The sequence below is a fragment of the Leuresthes tenuis genome, unplaced genomic scaffold, assembly GCF_036924035.1.
Source record: "Leuresthes tenuis unplaced genomic scaffold, fLeuTen1.0.hap1 SCAF_13, whole genome shotgun sequence".
Taxonomy (NCBI): domain Eukaryota; kingdom Metazoa; phylum Chordata; class Actinopteri; order Atheriniformes; family Atherinopsidae; genus Leuresthes; species Leuresthes tenuis.
The window spans coordinates 15,164,225-15,179,258 of record NW_027325367.1 but is presented as its reverse complement, the minus strand read 5'-3'; the positions used below and the strand labels follow the sequence as shown (position 1 = coordinate 15,179,258).

Sequence of the window (15,034 nt, the reverse complement as noted above, 5' to 3'; positions counted from 1 at the left end):
GCTACAGGTTGCTGATAATACATTATAATTATGTCTGATACATTCATATGACCACAAGAGATTTTCTAAAAGTGAGCTGGAGGTAATGGAATTGAGAACAAATGTTTTGCTAATGTCCCCAGCTTGTAATCATAAGCTTATTACAGCTGATGCAAATGGTTGTTATGAACAAACATCCAATCTGTCATCGGGAGCTAACTTCAAACAAAAGTGCCAGAGTTGCAGTGCACATCAGCCCAAAGCTGAAATTGATCCCAGTCTTTGCAGTAGTACCTCTGTCCGTCTCATCTTCGTCCTCTCTTTCCCCTCTCTCATCTCGGTTTCGTTTCCTAGCAACCCAGGAAGCTGTAGGTAATTATACAGAAGATATCGATCTCTAGTATTTGGTCCTGTCTCCATCTCCCCCCTCCTGCTCCTCCTTACTTTCCCTCATACCTCCTATAATTTTGCTTTTAATTTTCTTTTTATCTTTGAAACACACACGCGATTGTGGCTGCCACACAAGGTGGTCTTATTCCTTTTCCTTTTCCATTTTCTTCCTTTTTTTTTTTGGTCATGCAGGGCAGCCTTATCATGTACCAGGCAGTGCAGAAATGTCGACACCTAAACTCAATCACCTTTGGATTGCTCAGCCAAAGGCATGCGGTGCATGTGCTGATGGTCATTACCATGACAACGTGACAGGGAAAAGTAAAATAGTAATTGCCATTAAGTTACATTTAGGCTCTGAGAAGTATACAAGAAACTAAGAAATGTACCTGTTTGCATGGCGATGAATTACAACAATTAGACGAGTGATTTACAGTCTAATTACCCTGCAAGCATGATAACGACCCTCTAATTGTGAGTCCCTGCATATATTTGTGTGTGCTCTCTCCTCTCCTGTCATCTCTTTGACTGTCTTCATCCCTTTACTACAGTGAACACACACAAACATACACACACTAGTTCTCACAAGGCTTAATTTATGTTGATCCCATCTGTCAGGAAAAGCTGACATCACACGCTGGTTATTTATACACGTGCGTGTCTTCATCTGTGTTCTGTGTGCATGCGTGTGTGCCCACTCCCCATTGTGCTCCTCACTTCTGACTGGATCACCACGGCGACTGTAGCCTTCACAAACTCTTTTCACTCCCCTTTCATCTCCATCTCTTGGCTGACTCTCACTGGCTTTTATGTTTCTCTGTTTTTCCTTTTCTTTGTTCACGCCACATACATTTCCCCATTCAAGTGTGTTACAGCAGAGTGGTTTTTATTCAGCTTCTAATGAACAAACATTCTTTTATTGTGAGGATAAAGCAGGACCTTCCATGAAGACAGACACATTGTTTGAGCTCACCACCACTGCTGGCTTTGTCAGTCCAAGGCCTCTGACTTGCTGTTTTTGTGGCTCCATTTATCGTCACGTGGTTTTCGTGACTCACCACATGCTGAAAAAGACCAAATATATATTGGCAAATAGATAGATAAACATTCATTTTCAATGCATGTTATTACAGACCGTCTTGGGTTAGGGTTTCCCCTCTTTGAAATTACAGTTTCAAAATGTACTTCTGCTTCATAAAACTAGATTTTTAATGTTGTTCTTTTTTATGGTGAAAGGTGAAGCTATATGATGGGGAAATCTTAAGCATTAGAGCTGTGGGGCTGTTATTTAGCTGGCTAAAAAAAGGTGGGACAAATAGTGAAGAAATCACATGAATTATTGAGCCATTTTAAAAAGGCCACTTAGAAATGTGGTAAAGCCGCTATTTTGCTTACAGGACAGATAACTATGTGGTCTACTTCAAATTCAAAAGATGCACAATAGTATTATGATACTATTTTATCAACAGTGTATTGTCTATATTATTTGCATTACAGGGCTATTCCATGTAATTTCAACCAGCTTTTTATTTCCCTCTCAAATTCTCAATTATCATAAAAAAATATTAGAGACACAGGGAGATTAGATTAAAGTGATAAACCTTTTCACAGCGGATGGATTTTAGCACAGTTTTAGCACACCTTCCTGCTCCTGGTTCAAATCCCAGCTTGGATCTCTTGGTGTAGAGTTTGCATTCTAGGGACTTTGGCTTCTTCCAGAAACATGCATGTTAGGTTCACTGGTGATTCTAAATTGATCCTAGTAATGAATATGAGCATGCACGTAGTTGAACTTGGGAATGGCTTACATAACACTGGCTGTATCGGTGAAATAATTTGATTAAATAAGTGTGCTTATGAGAGACAAAGTATGTGTGCAGATGAATCAGATAAAAAGCAATCTGCTTCACTTTTTTCCTTCACAACGATCGCTTGCACAAGCACTATTCTGACTATACTTTTGCTTGTGTCAGGGAGGGAGTTTGACTTCTATCGGGACATTTTTACACAAATGCATTCTCACTTTTTCTCTCACTTTTGTGCATCTACATGTTCATTTCAGCAGCTGCGGCTGTGAAACCTCAGGCTGCACGCTTCTACTATGTCCTCATTTTCTTCTACCACAGGTTGGTTGTGCCGTCTGTTGGCTTGGTTGTTTGTAAGTTTAAAAGGACATCTCCATGACTCCTCTCTTGGTCTCATGAATGAGCTTATTCGCCACAGCAATCCAGCATGACAGAAGTTATATGAGCTGTGGATTTCGTATAAAATTCATCAACATAGCTACTCTTTCATGTCTCCTCTGACATGATAAACTCTAGCTTACTCTGGTTAATTCACTTGATGTTTCCAAAAACATCATCACAGCTGCAAAGAGGAGGCACTCAAGCCACCTCATCCCTCTCCTATTTTCATCCTAATTACTATGTAAATCTATGCAGCAGGTCCTCCAAAGTCTAATCAAACCATCTCCTCCCATGTGTCAACCGTGGTGTCAATAAAGCTTCTTTTGTGAACAAATGCAGAGATAACCAATAGTACGCTCATAAACTGTAGACGTATTCATACATTTGAAGTAGCACTTAGGGTGGCAGGACATGAAAATAAAGATCTAGGTCTGAAACAATTCAAAAATACTCTTGGGAGTCTTGGCGATGATGTCACTGCACAGACGTCAGATGAGGCGCAATCGCTGCCAAACGGGAGATTTTCAGGTCAGTATTTTTCAAATGTCAAAGAAAGAAAATAAAGCTGGTGGTTAAACTTCACAACCTTATGTTGACTGTTATGAAAACGATTTTTTTTCTAGAGTGTGTTTTATTTAGCATTGAGCACAAGTAGCAGTCACTCAAGGGGGGGGGGTTAGTTCAGATTTGCCCTGCTAGCCAGCTCTCACAGGGGCTGAGAGCCTCATAACATGACCTCATCGAGCTCCTATTGTCAGGAGTGCACTTGAAAATTAAATTAAACAATTCTCATTCTGCTACAGTTCACTGAGAGAGATATAAACCAGACTGGGGAGACTGCTGTGAAACATTACTGGAGAACGCACAAGAGAGAGAGGAGCGACACCTGCTGGCCACACAGGTGCATCAGACACTAAACTACAAACCCATACAGGCCTTTTGAGGTTGTGATGATTGCTTATTTACACAGGATTAAAAGAAAGATTGTGTTTCTAAAAGATGCTTGTCTAAAGATGTCAATGTCTTTGCTTGGTTTTCGATTAAAATTCTTTTGTAGTTAACTATTTAACCTTTGTGGCACAGATAAGAATTTCCTGTGGTTTCATCAACCAGAAACCACATCGGTTTTGATGCTCTGCTGTATGAAGTGAAAGAGGAGACCGAATGTATTTCTTTCCTATCAAAGTTTGCAATAAGGTAGATGGTTGGCAGATATCATATACATGCAGATATGTTCTTTTTGTTTGACTTGTTGTAACAGACAGTAATTTCAGCTCAAGATTTACCACAAAATAGCTTTTATTCTGATTTCTTTTTTAAAAAAAAAGGGAAAATACAAAGAAGAAGTAGAAGTAGTTGTAGAAATACGGTCATGCATTGTTCGATAATCTGCGACAAAAATATTCCGTATGAATTTAGAGAGAGCTATAGACAAAGCCACCTCTTTTGCTTGGCTCAGGGTGTTTTAAGCATAGAGGTTCACATATACTGGGTCACTCAGATGCCCTGGTGGTGGTGGCAGTGGTCCCTCTCTTTGTCTGCATCCTGTCTTTGGTCTCAATGATGTCCTTCACCCACTGTTGAGTTGGGTCGGCACAGATTTCATTGCCCTTCTTCATAGTAAAGCTGAAACAAAGATAGACAGAGCCATTTTAAATTTGCTTCTTCAATTTCGTTTTGATCACAGTGAACATTCGGTGCAAGCATGTCGAATAGACTGCCATTAACTTATAAGCATTTTTACATTGGCTTAACTCAGTGTAACCTTCTTTCTGTTTAAAGTTTTTTGAGCGAGAGTAATTACAGTTGCTAATAAATCTCTTCATATTGCTTTGATGTATTTAGACATAAAAGACGAATGATTTTACGACCCTGAATCGATTCTCCACCTTTAATTCTGAGGTTGGCAAAAAATGAGGAGAGACACTTACAGCACACCTTCCATCGAACACAGCCTGTCTGTGTATTTGTAGCTCGTCACCTTGTGCTTTGGCAGGCGGTTGGCAATGAAGTTAAAGCAGCACTTATCCGGACCAAAGGTGTCTGAAATCACAATGGAGACAAAAGTTAAGTTGGCATTAAAAACAAGCTTTTCTTACAAAATGTTCTCTGTTTTTTTCCATTGTGCGCAGCGGAATGTAGGTGAGGCCTGTCAGCATTCTTTAAGCAACAACGTACATAAGTAGCCTAACCTTTATGAGAATCTTTTGAACATATTTTGTGTATATATATATATATATATATATATGTATAGGTATATATCTATGGATATATTTTCTGTTCATAAATTACAGTAACATGGAATAGATATCAAAACACTTTTGATAAATTACTACAGGAACTGACTATTTGTCCGTAAAGAAAAATAAATGAAAATAAAATAAATTGGTATGCAAGCAGCTTACTGTCAGATGCCAGGACGGTGAGAGATGAGAAAAGCAAAATGCAGGCCAGCAGAGTGACGGGGTTCTTCATCATCGTCGTCGTCATCTTGTTTGCTTTGATACACTCTTGCAGGTTTCTTGTCCAATTGGTTGTCTGCCGTCTCTTTGTCTGCTTCTTGCACAGAATCTCCCCTTTTATTGTGCTGCAACTAAAAAAACGTTCCATGACAAATAAGCAGATTGCAACCTGAAACTAGCCAGCCTTCAAATCACCTGCGGTCATGTGGTCAACGCTTCTCAAAAGGGGAAACAAGAGTGAGGGGGGTGGACACATGTTGCTGTGGGTGAGACCGGATTCTTTGAAACAGAACACACCACATCGACACCTCGGCACCTGTGTGTGTGTGGGTGCGTGCGTGTGTGTGTGTGTGTGTGCAATTTGTGCATAAGCATCTGCATGCAGTGTGCAGATGCATTGTGGCTTGATGCTCCCCTCCTAGTTACTACTTACATTTTGTTTGTTTGAGGTCACGATTTCAAAAAATGAAACATTTAAAACACACATTATCACCTATGTGCGAAAATGTGCCTGAAAAACCAGGTCCGTTTAAAGAACTGATTGACTAATCCGATTAAAATCTATCCATCACAAAGTTTATAGACCGCTTAGAGAAGTTTAAGAACAGCATCTTTTAAAGAGGAGTATTTGAAGTCGCATTTCAAACCCACTGATGCTCAGGTGCCTCACGACAGGAGGTCTTAAAACCACAACCATTTGCCTTACAATTGTTGGCTCTGACCACGGCTGGTAATTTTTGATGGTTGTGACGAAGGCGCTTTTCCTTTCACACTGAGCATTTGTAAATATGAGGGGATTTTAGAAAATAGATCTTAACATGGCACGCTCCACACGTCGTGGAGGATCGATAAGGTGCTAATAACAATGTCTTCATTTGTCACAACATAGTAGGATGAAGAAACATTGCGATTTGACAGCAAAAATGACAGGAAACGATGGGACATAGATTGTAATGTTGTGGTTCTTGGTTAATACTTTGAACAAGTGGACAGGGGGCGTCTGTGACTAATCCCTAAGCCACAAGGATGCTTCTGTCTGCCTATTTGGTTCTAAGACTTCCTCAACAAGCTACTCAACCACAGCACGTACCATACTTGGAAAATAGGTCAATATCAAAGTCTCACAGCAGTTATCGATTCATTCAGTGAATGGGGATCTGTGAATATATCGGTCTGGCCCCGCTAGTGAATGATATCGCTTGCTGTGTTTGCTCTGAATTAGCACTTCAAATATTTCAATAATTCTTCCGTACATGTTTGAACCAGAACTTGCTAGTTTCATATTCATTTCATCTGTACCTCACAGCACGGGCAAGAAGCCTGAGCAAAGGTGTCATTTTTGCTTCCGTCACTATTTTACATGTGACCTCACCCTTCTGAGACTGTACATGGTGCTGTTCATCGGTCATCATGCGGATGATTAATTTTACCAATGATAGGTCTTGTAGAAACATATATTTACTGATATGTTGCTTTCTTGCAGATTACTGGCTTATTTTCTCTTTATTAGTCATTATAAATCTTTTAATAATGCCTTTCTTCACATGACTATATTCAGATACTGAGCAATTAATTAAAACGTTTTCTCTTAACAACCTCCCCAGTGCTGCTCATGGGTGATAGGCGAATCTTGAATGTGAAAATGCCGAGTAGTCATACAATCATAAAGGTCCCCATGATGTCTCCCCATGATAACTCAGAAAAAGCAAAACGGCAGATGTTAAAGCTGAACCAGATCATTGCTTTACCCAGAGTTCATCTCCACATTGTCTGTTGAGCTGAATACAAGAACACAAAACCTAACCAGATCTAAAAAACGTTACTGCACCAAAGCCGTCTCACCAAAAAGTGAGCCATTGCCATAACACAGCCACGTGTAACGACGTTAAGCCTCAGTCGGCCCTCTTCACGAGGCTGCCTATGTTTGCTTAGTGGAGGCTGTATATGGTGACAGTGGCGCATGAGCTGTCATTCTCCCTAAATATGAGTTCAAGAATATGGAGTGTTCTCGTGTAACAACTCTCCTCGCTGTTAGTGAAGAGATAATTACATGCGACTAACAGGAAATAACACACAGTTAAGTTACTTCTAGCAAAATGAAAGTCTGTTGATGCCGTCTCTTTTCTCATTCATTGGTAGAGGAGCAGCACACAAAGGAGTATGCGTCAACAACTTTTGCCTTAAAATATTTCTAATCTGTTTTTTAGGTTTCAAGGTGAAGAACAAATGTTTGTATCGAATGAGTCACAAGCAGCTCATGGCGCACATATTCAGATGCTAGAATGACGTATTTCAGAATTAGTTACACAATTAAGCCAAATAATTTAGTCTGTTGTTAGAAGTGTTTTTTTATAAGAGTAGATCATGTCTATTGTTACTGATAGATTCATAAAAACAGCGTTTTTTCAAACTGTATCAAGTTATTAATTTATCTAAAACAACCTCCTCATTTACTAATCAAATGTAATTTCACATTATTGATGGAAAACTTTAGTTAATGATTAAGTAGAGTATCATCCTGCATAATAAGTCATTAATAGGTGTTGTATAATGAATATGCAATCAGCATGCATGCTAACAACAAGTTAAAAAAACCCAGAAGCTGACTTCAACAGAAATCCATCTTCTGCTAAGTCAAACTGAAACCTGTGGTTAGTAACAGAGGCAGGGGTACAATGCAATATGAATGCACAAGCATGGTTGCGTAAAAAACAAGCAGACTTAAAAAAAATAAAAAATCATCTCGAGTGAGAAGATTTCACCTATGTACAACCAACACAGATACATTTCTGTCGACATAGAGTTCAATCAGCAGGGCCTAGATGCCAAATCAAGAGCTGCTTCAATGAAAAAAAAAAAGATTTATTGCCCTGATAATCAGAAAAAAAAGAAGTAAATCAAAACATTTGTTATAAAATATTGCCAAAATAAAAAGACAGTTTGCTCATTTTTAAAAAGCCTGATTTCTACTCATGATTGAGGGGAGCTGTGACATGTGTCAAACACTGGAGGGAAATCATGGCAAATATACCCGCATGACATCACTGGTGTGAACTGAGGTTTGATGGAAAGTGTTAAACGGAAAGTCTGCTCATGGGTTAGTGGGAAGGGAGAGTGGTACTTGCCAGAATCACAGATCAGCAAGTTAACACCACAAACTTACCCAGCTGCACCCTGTAACCTACACCCCCCTGATAATGTTCACCATGAACAACTATGGGTGAAAATTCTGAGAACAGATCCGACAGAGGAAGTTTAAGAAAGATATTGGTTTTACACACGCAGACTCTCCTGTTGTGTAAATGTAAGGTTTTTTTTTATTTAGACTTGTTCCCATGTAAAATATTTGCATTATGGATTACGGTGGCTGGATCCCATCAAGCCGCGGGAGGGAGTGGAGGGAACATGCAGGCTCCATTTGCCTCAGTGGCAGTCAGGTTAACTGAAGAATCAAAACTGTCTCAAGACAGGAAGTTTGTCAGTATTTTTCATATTTATTTGATATAATTATTGTGAGATATATTATCGTTGGTACAGTGAGGTAAAATTAAGTGACTGAGTAAAAAAAGAAAAGGTAGAAATGTCAAAATATTGTTATCAAATCTCTTTGAAATAGTTCAAATGAGTAGATTTTAAATTAGCTACGGTGTTGCACAAAGGCAAAATGATGAAAACTATCATTACTGAATGGTTTGAGCTTGTCTACAAGTCTGAATTGTGTAAAACTCAACTTGGACACGACAAACAGAGCCCATTTTAAAACAGGAAATAAGCTTAGGTGATATTTTATTAGACGCAAGTTGCATTGACATTTTTTAATCTTTTTTTCCATTTAGATAAAATAATCCAAGAGTTAGACACATCAAGATCCCTGACACGACGGTTTATGACTGGAGAGTTCCTCGCAGCAACATAACACACCGAAACACACGTGGAAAAAAGTTTAACCACAGCACGCCATAAGGAAACATTCAGCACAGAACAACGGCACACCAGTTTTTTCGAAGGAACATTTTACGACACATTTGGTTGAAAGTTACATCTTATATTATTTAACATGTAAAATGTCGACATCAAAAGGTTGTTTCTGCCCTTTAGTTCTGCTATAGCATCCAGTAATTTTACCCCAGGATAAAAAAACAACCTACTTCAGTAACGTTTCAAGGTCAAAGTATGACAACGAAAATGTTTTATTTTACATTAACAGGATCAAATCCTTTAACATTTTTATGTTCTCATTGAAAAAAAAAGCTTTAAAAGGAATTCTTTATTTAAAAACAAATTACACCACAAGGATGTGTGTTTTAGGTTTCAAGTAACTCTCTCTAGCTCCACTTTCTTTACCGAATAAGGTCACTTCCAGCTTCTAAAAGACCAAGATGTCTGAATGCTGAACTCAAGGCTTCAAAACAGCTCTCCACAAACCAGTCATGTCATCCACATCTTTGTCTCTATCGACAGATTTATGGCCCACAGCAAATGTTATGGAGCACACGTTTCTTTGCGATATCTAAAATTTACTTGAGGCCATGATAATGAGAATCAGTTTTTAAATTTTTTTTATCAAATGATCAAAATCTGAAAAAAACAACAGTACAACATATATTCAATATTTTCATTATCCACCTAAACTGAGTGGTAGAGACAGCCCAGGAAAGTATAAACCCACAAATTTCTAATAAGCCACAATATGGTGACTGCAAAATGTGCAGAAGACATTAAAGTAACAGTAACTGTAACAGCAGAAGACATTAAAGAGGGGAAGTGATAATATATTTTTCTCCTTTAACCCTCAACAGCAGACAGGCTATTCAGGATCTTGTCAAAGTAACCACTGGGTGGCAGTAGAAAGACATGGAGAGGAACTAGTTATTTGCAGTTTACCTCTTTTAATTTCCGTCTAAACTAGTTGCTTACTTTCGTATGTGAGGGTTATTTTGCCAATTTTCGATAAACCGAAAGTGGAGAAGTTATGGTTCTTATAGATAAAAGGGTGACATCAGACAGCTCATATATTTGCTCATAAATCTGCAGATCAGATAAGAAATCCACTGTGACTGTTTGGAAATTAGGAGCATTGATGTAATCGTGGAATGTGGAATATTTGTTTTATGCCAGGAATTAATAGAAGTCAATGAATATGAGTTTTTGTTGGTTTTTAATTGGATTATTCTATTTAAAAGTGCAGATGGTTATGGGTATATGGGGGATTCTGGGCTTATCTGCCCACGTGAAGATACTTAAGTTTAGTATTTTCTAAGAAAACGCTATTTTTTAAAAAGAGTAAACAATATCCACTCTCTCCTCTCTGCACATCCACTCCTCCTGGAGGCTCTTGACTAGTTGAGATAAGAGATACTCATTCATCAATTGATACGGCCTTCTCTAAGTTTCCCAAAGCTCTCCAAGACAACTACCCTGCTGGCAGGAAGAATGCCACACTGTTACACATAGAGTCTGCAAAACAAAATAAGACATCTAGAGATTTACGATACTTTAAATAAAGCTTGTAACATCTCAGGAAGGCAGGAAGAAAACCAGTGGAGCAGAGACTGAGGGCAGGACGACAGTAATGCACATTCAGGAGGCAGGGGACATTTAGATGAGCCTGAAAAAATGCAACATTCATACAAAAAAAAAATAAATAAACAAGCTCCCTCATTTTGTAAAGTTAACAACTCACTTAACAACTAGAAACGGTTACATTTCACTGGATGAACTGATCGTTTTAAACAACTGCAGAGGTAGAGGAAGTAATGTGGAAGAAAACATTTCACATCTTTTCCTGTTGTCAGCAGTATAGAGCTCTGATACAGGATGAGTTTTCTTTTCAAATTGCAGAAAACTCTCTCAAACGCTGGAAGAAGAAAAAACTGAAAAGATTATGATGGCACCCTCATTTTTGTAATGTGTATACCCCCATCGATCAGGCAAGTTTCAGTTTGCATCCCTGTCTGTGCAAGAGCTTAATCATACATGCGGTTAATGGTTAAAGGAATCAAATAAAAGACACTGAGTGTATTAATGCTTAGCAATGTTATGCCTTTCTTGTCTGATATATAAAACAGGATCTAGGATTTTAGTTGCTCAACAGTCATGAATCTGCTTTGTTGTATTTTTGCATTTCATGATGCTCCAAATCTTTTTAGTTGTTAAAGTCTGAACTGCAGACAGGCCAGTTCAGCACCTGGACTCTTCTCTTATGAAGCCATGGTATCGTAATAGATGTATCATGCAGTGTAGCATTGTCTTGCTGAAATATGCAAGGCCTTCCCTGAAGAAGATGTTGTCTGGATATCTGTCTTTTCTCATGTGCAAGTTTCCAATTCTATAGGCACTGATGTACCCCCATGCCATCAGAGATGTAGACTTTGATGGAAAAAAAGACTGATAAAAAGCTGCATGTTTTTTTCCTCTTCAGCCATGAGGATGTGGTGTCCTTAATTCCAATAAAGAATTTCAAATGCTGATCCATCTGGCCACATAACAGTTTTCCACTTTGCCTCAATCCATTTTGAATTAGCTTTAGTTTAGAGAAGACAGCAGTGCTTCGGGGTCATATTCAATATGTGGCTTTTTCTTTGAGTAATAGAGCTTTAACCTGCATTTGTGGATGGCACAGTCAACTGCGTTCACAGACAATTTTCCATAACAGAATCACATCTGTTTTTGATACAGTGCTGCCTGAGAGCCTGCAGGTCACATTGGATCCAATACTGGCTTCTGCCTTTGTCATTCATTTATGGAGATGTCTCCAGGTTCTCTGAATCCTGATGATATTAAGTACTGCAGATTATGAAATATTTAAAGTCAAATGAACTTCACGGTGAGGAAGGTTAATCTGAAATTTGTTCTACAAACTGTAGATGCAGATTGAAGTTTTTCACAGATTTCTGAACCTCTGCCCTTTAATTCTGAGAGACTCTGCATCTCTAAGGTGCCCTTTTTATCCAGTCATGTTACTAACATGTTGCCAATTAACCTAATCAGTTGCAACATGTTCCTCCAGCTGTTTCTTGTTAGTACCCCTTATTTTTCCGGTCTTTTGTTGCTTCTGTCCCAGCTTTCATGAGATATATTGCTGCCATCAAATTCAAGATGAGCTAATTTAAGTCAAATTTCTCACTCACAACATTTGAACATTTTTTTCTAAGTTCTATTGGGAATAAGATATTAGTTGGTGAGATTTTCATATCATTGAATTCTGTTTTTCTTTACATTTTACACAGCAACAACATATACACTGACTTTTCTGTACAAGCGTGAGAATAACAGTGATGTCTGTTTACTGGCCACACCTGATTAACTGGGTCCTGCTGTCTGCCGCTGAGTCAGTCTGGTGCCTGTTCTCCCTACAAACACAATGTTCCCTGATAACATATCAGTTCATTTCTCATCCTCACATTTCTTAAGCAACCATGCTGAAAACTGACTGCCAGAAGAACTCACAAGACATTGGAGGAAACATCCGGTCACAATTTTTTTTTTAACAGAATGTGAAATATTGTTGTGCTGAATTTATCCATCATGAATGCATGTGTGCTTCTATTTGCTTCTATGTGTGTGTGCCTGTGTGCATTCTCGCAGGATGTTGTTGTCTTTGACCGTGGCCTCTGAACCAGGAAAAGGTTCAAGGAATGGTCACCAGGATTAGGGATTATTTTTAAAACACATACACAGACACACAAACTTGCTTCGCTATATTTGTGGTGATTCACCATTGACATAATGCATATCCTAGCCCCTTAGCCCAACATTAACCACAGCTGAATGCCTAAACATTTAGCATGAAAACTTTACTCTTCATCTAGCCTTAACCCAGTTCTAACCCCAACCATATGGCTAAATTCTGACTCAATACAAAATCTCTTTAAAAATGTTGAGACCCCATATGTATGGTGGGCTTCCAGTTTTTGGACCACACAGACATGGGAGAACAAGAGTGTGTCAAGAAGGGAACTCTGGAAGAGGACTTGGAGGCAGAGTACAGGTTCAGCTGATAAACTTCTTTATTCTAAATTTATTTTATTTTATTTTAAACAGCTTATTTTAAATTCTTCAACCAAAAAACAGGGAAATCCCAGGGATTTCCCTCAAAACACCTCAAAAGAGGAATGATCGAAAATAGTTCTAACTACACTAAAGGAGCTATGAAAATACAAAACAGCAAAAGGTCAACCAAAAACTCTCTTAAGAGGAACTATACAGACTTGTGTGCAGGACGATCAGACATCACACACTGGCACAGGACAAAGGGAGACGCAGACTATAAGTACACATGAGGGAAGTGGGGAACAGGTGAACACAATCAGCAATCAGGGAAGACAATCAGACTGGTGACACATGAGGAAAAGCAAGTGACCTGAAACGAGAGGGGAGTTAATTTCCAAAATAAAACAGGAAGTCACAAAACAAACGTGGAGACAAGATAAAAACTTAATTTGACATACCAGTGTGACAGAATGCACAAACACATGCACACATACATACAGTCTTTACACACTTAGACCTTACTTCAGACACAGGACGCAAAAAAAAGACAGACCCAGCTGATTTGAAATCAGTTCTAAGACCAATAAATGTCCTCAGTGTGATTCTTTCCCTCTTATTTCTCTCCCTTTTTTTTCAATAATCAACTGGTGCAAACAGTACACATCTTTACAAACTGGTACAATCATATTTCAAGAAAACTTTGGGGGAAAAAAAAAACAAAAAACATCTTAAGTACAAGAAAATGTTCCTAAACTACTGCAATTATATTCAGCTTTTCAGAGGGACAATATCCCACCTCTGCCCTTTCAGTTTGCTTATCACTTTGTTAGGGGCTTTGGTGTCACACTCTGTGTCTCCATGGAGACAAAGGGCAATTAGAGTTAAGGTGTCACCACGCAGCCAGACTCGTGACCACTCCACCCCCAAGGACATACTCACACACATACGCACAATGAGTCACAAATGGATTAATCAGTAAACTCAAGCACAGTGGATGGAGAGGGACGTGACATATTGGGCATTTCTGTGTTCTTTCAAACCAAACTAGTTCTGTTTCCCAAAAGTAAACAGTAATGGATCATGTCCTTGTGCTAGCTGTAGTAGCTTCTATTGGTTGGTCAGGGAACTTACACAGTGGGGATGGAATTGAGGGGAAAGTGTGAACACTCTGTACAATGTGAGGGGTGTATGAAAGAATCTACAACATGCTCGTGTCTTGGCGCAAGACAAGTCTTTGAGGACCAACTGGAGTCACTGTGACCCTCATCAGCAGAGCTTGGGCCATAAATAGTAAGATGTGGATGTAGTCACGATGACATGACTTGCTGGTTTGTGAAGAGCTGTTTTGAAGCCTTGAATTCAGCATTCGGACACCGCCATCTTGGTCATTTAGAAGCTGGAAGGGACATTATTTGGTAAAGAACGTGGCGCTAGAGAGAGTTACTTGAAACCTGATTTGACAAAAAAACACACATCCTTGAGGTGTAATTTCTTTTTAAGTGAAGAATTCCTTTTAAAAAGAGCACCCAATAATACACGGATCAGAAAAGGTGAATTACATCATAATGACGTGGGAATATCTTTCCGACAGCATTTCACGAAAGAACTCTAAGCTAAGTTGTTTACAAAAGACAGACATAGTCATCCAGTGTCACATGCAGGGTCAAGCAGAAGTACCTTATATTGCAGTAGCGCAGAAGGTCACTAGGCACTGGCCTTTAAACATCTCTGGTCCAGTGGCCAAAATGTATGGTGTGTGCAGGAAACTGTGTGTACCCTTGAACTTGCTGTGACCCTCTAATTTGTTGTTTAAACTGTAGTGGTGGGCAAACTACACCCAGGATAGGTCGCTAGTCCATCACAGGGCTTGTACATACATCACTTATCAATTTGTCTTCACGATCGAGTCAGTCAGCTGGTTCTTATCTTTTGTTTTTTCCCTCATAAGAACAACTGAGTCGGATTTAACTGGTGCAACAAGGCATCAGATGTTGGCGAGCGTTTAGTTGAGGTTGTTTTTCATCA

The 15,034-nt window shown here is 39.0% G+C and overlaps 2 protein-coding genes across 2 annotated transcripts in view; one reads left to right on the top strand and one right to left on the bottom strand.

The window, feature by feature from the left end:
* Window positions 1–15,034, top strand: part of coq8aa (coenzyme Q8A, genome duplicate a) — a 294,959-nt gene that overhangs the window by 39,130 nt on the left and 240,795 nt on the right. The window lies entirely within an intron of this gene.
* On the bottom strand, window positions 3,837–5,132 carry LOC140266878 (C-C motif chemokine 4-like). Its single transcript, XM_072362002.1, has 3 exons — window positions 4,961–5,132; window positions 4,487–4,598; window positions 3,837–4,181 (listed from the first exon to the last, which is right to left on the bottom strand). Exons 1-3 carry the CDS (start codon window positions 5,043–5,045, stop codon window positions 4,049–4,051), a joined length of 330 nt encoding a protein of 109 aa, XP_072218103.1. The 5' UTR covers window positions 5,046–5,132; the 3' UTR covers window positions 3,837–4,048.

Excerpts from the sequence above, each read along its gene's own strand:
- LOC140266878 (XM_072362002.1), bottom strand. The coding sequence starts at position 5,045 with ATGACGACGACGATGATGAAGAACCCCGTCACTCTGCTGGCCTGCATT. Across the intron at positions 4,599-4,960 it reads CACCGTCCTGGCATCTGACA|ACACCTTTGGTCCGGATAAG; the intron begins GTAAGCTGCTTG and ends TTGTGATTTCAG. Across the intron at positions 4,182-4,486 it reads TGTTCGATGGAAGGTGTGCT|CTTTACTATGAAGAAGGGCA; the intron begins GTAAGTGTCTCT and ends TCTTTGTTTCAG.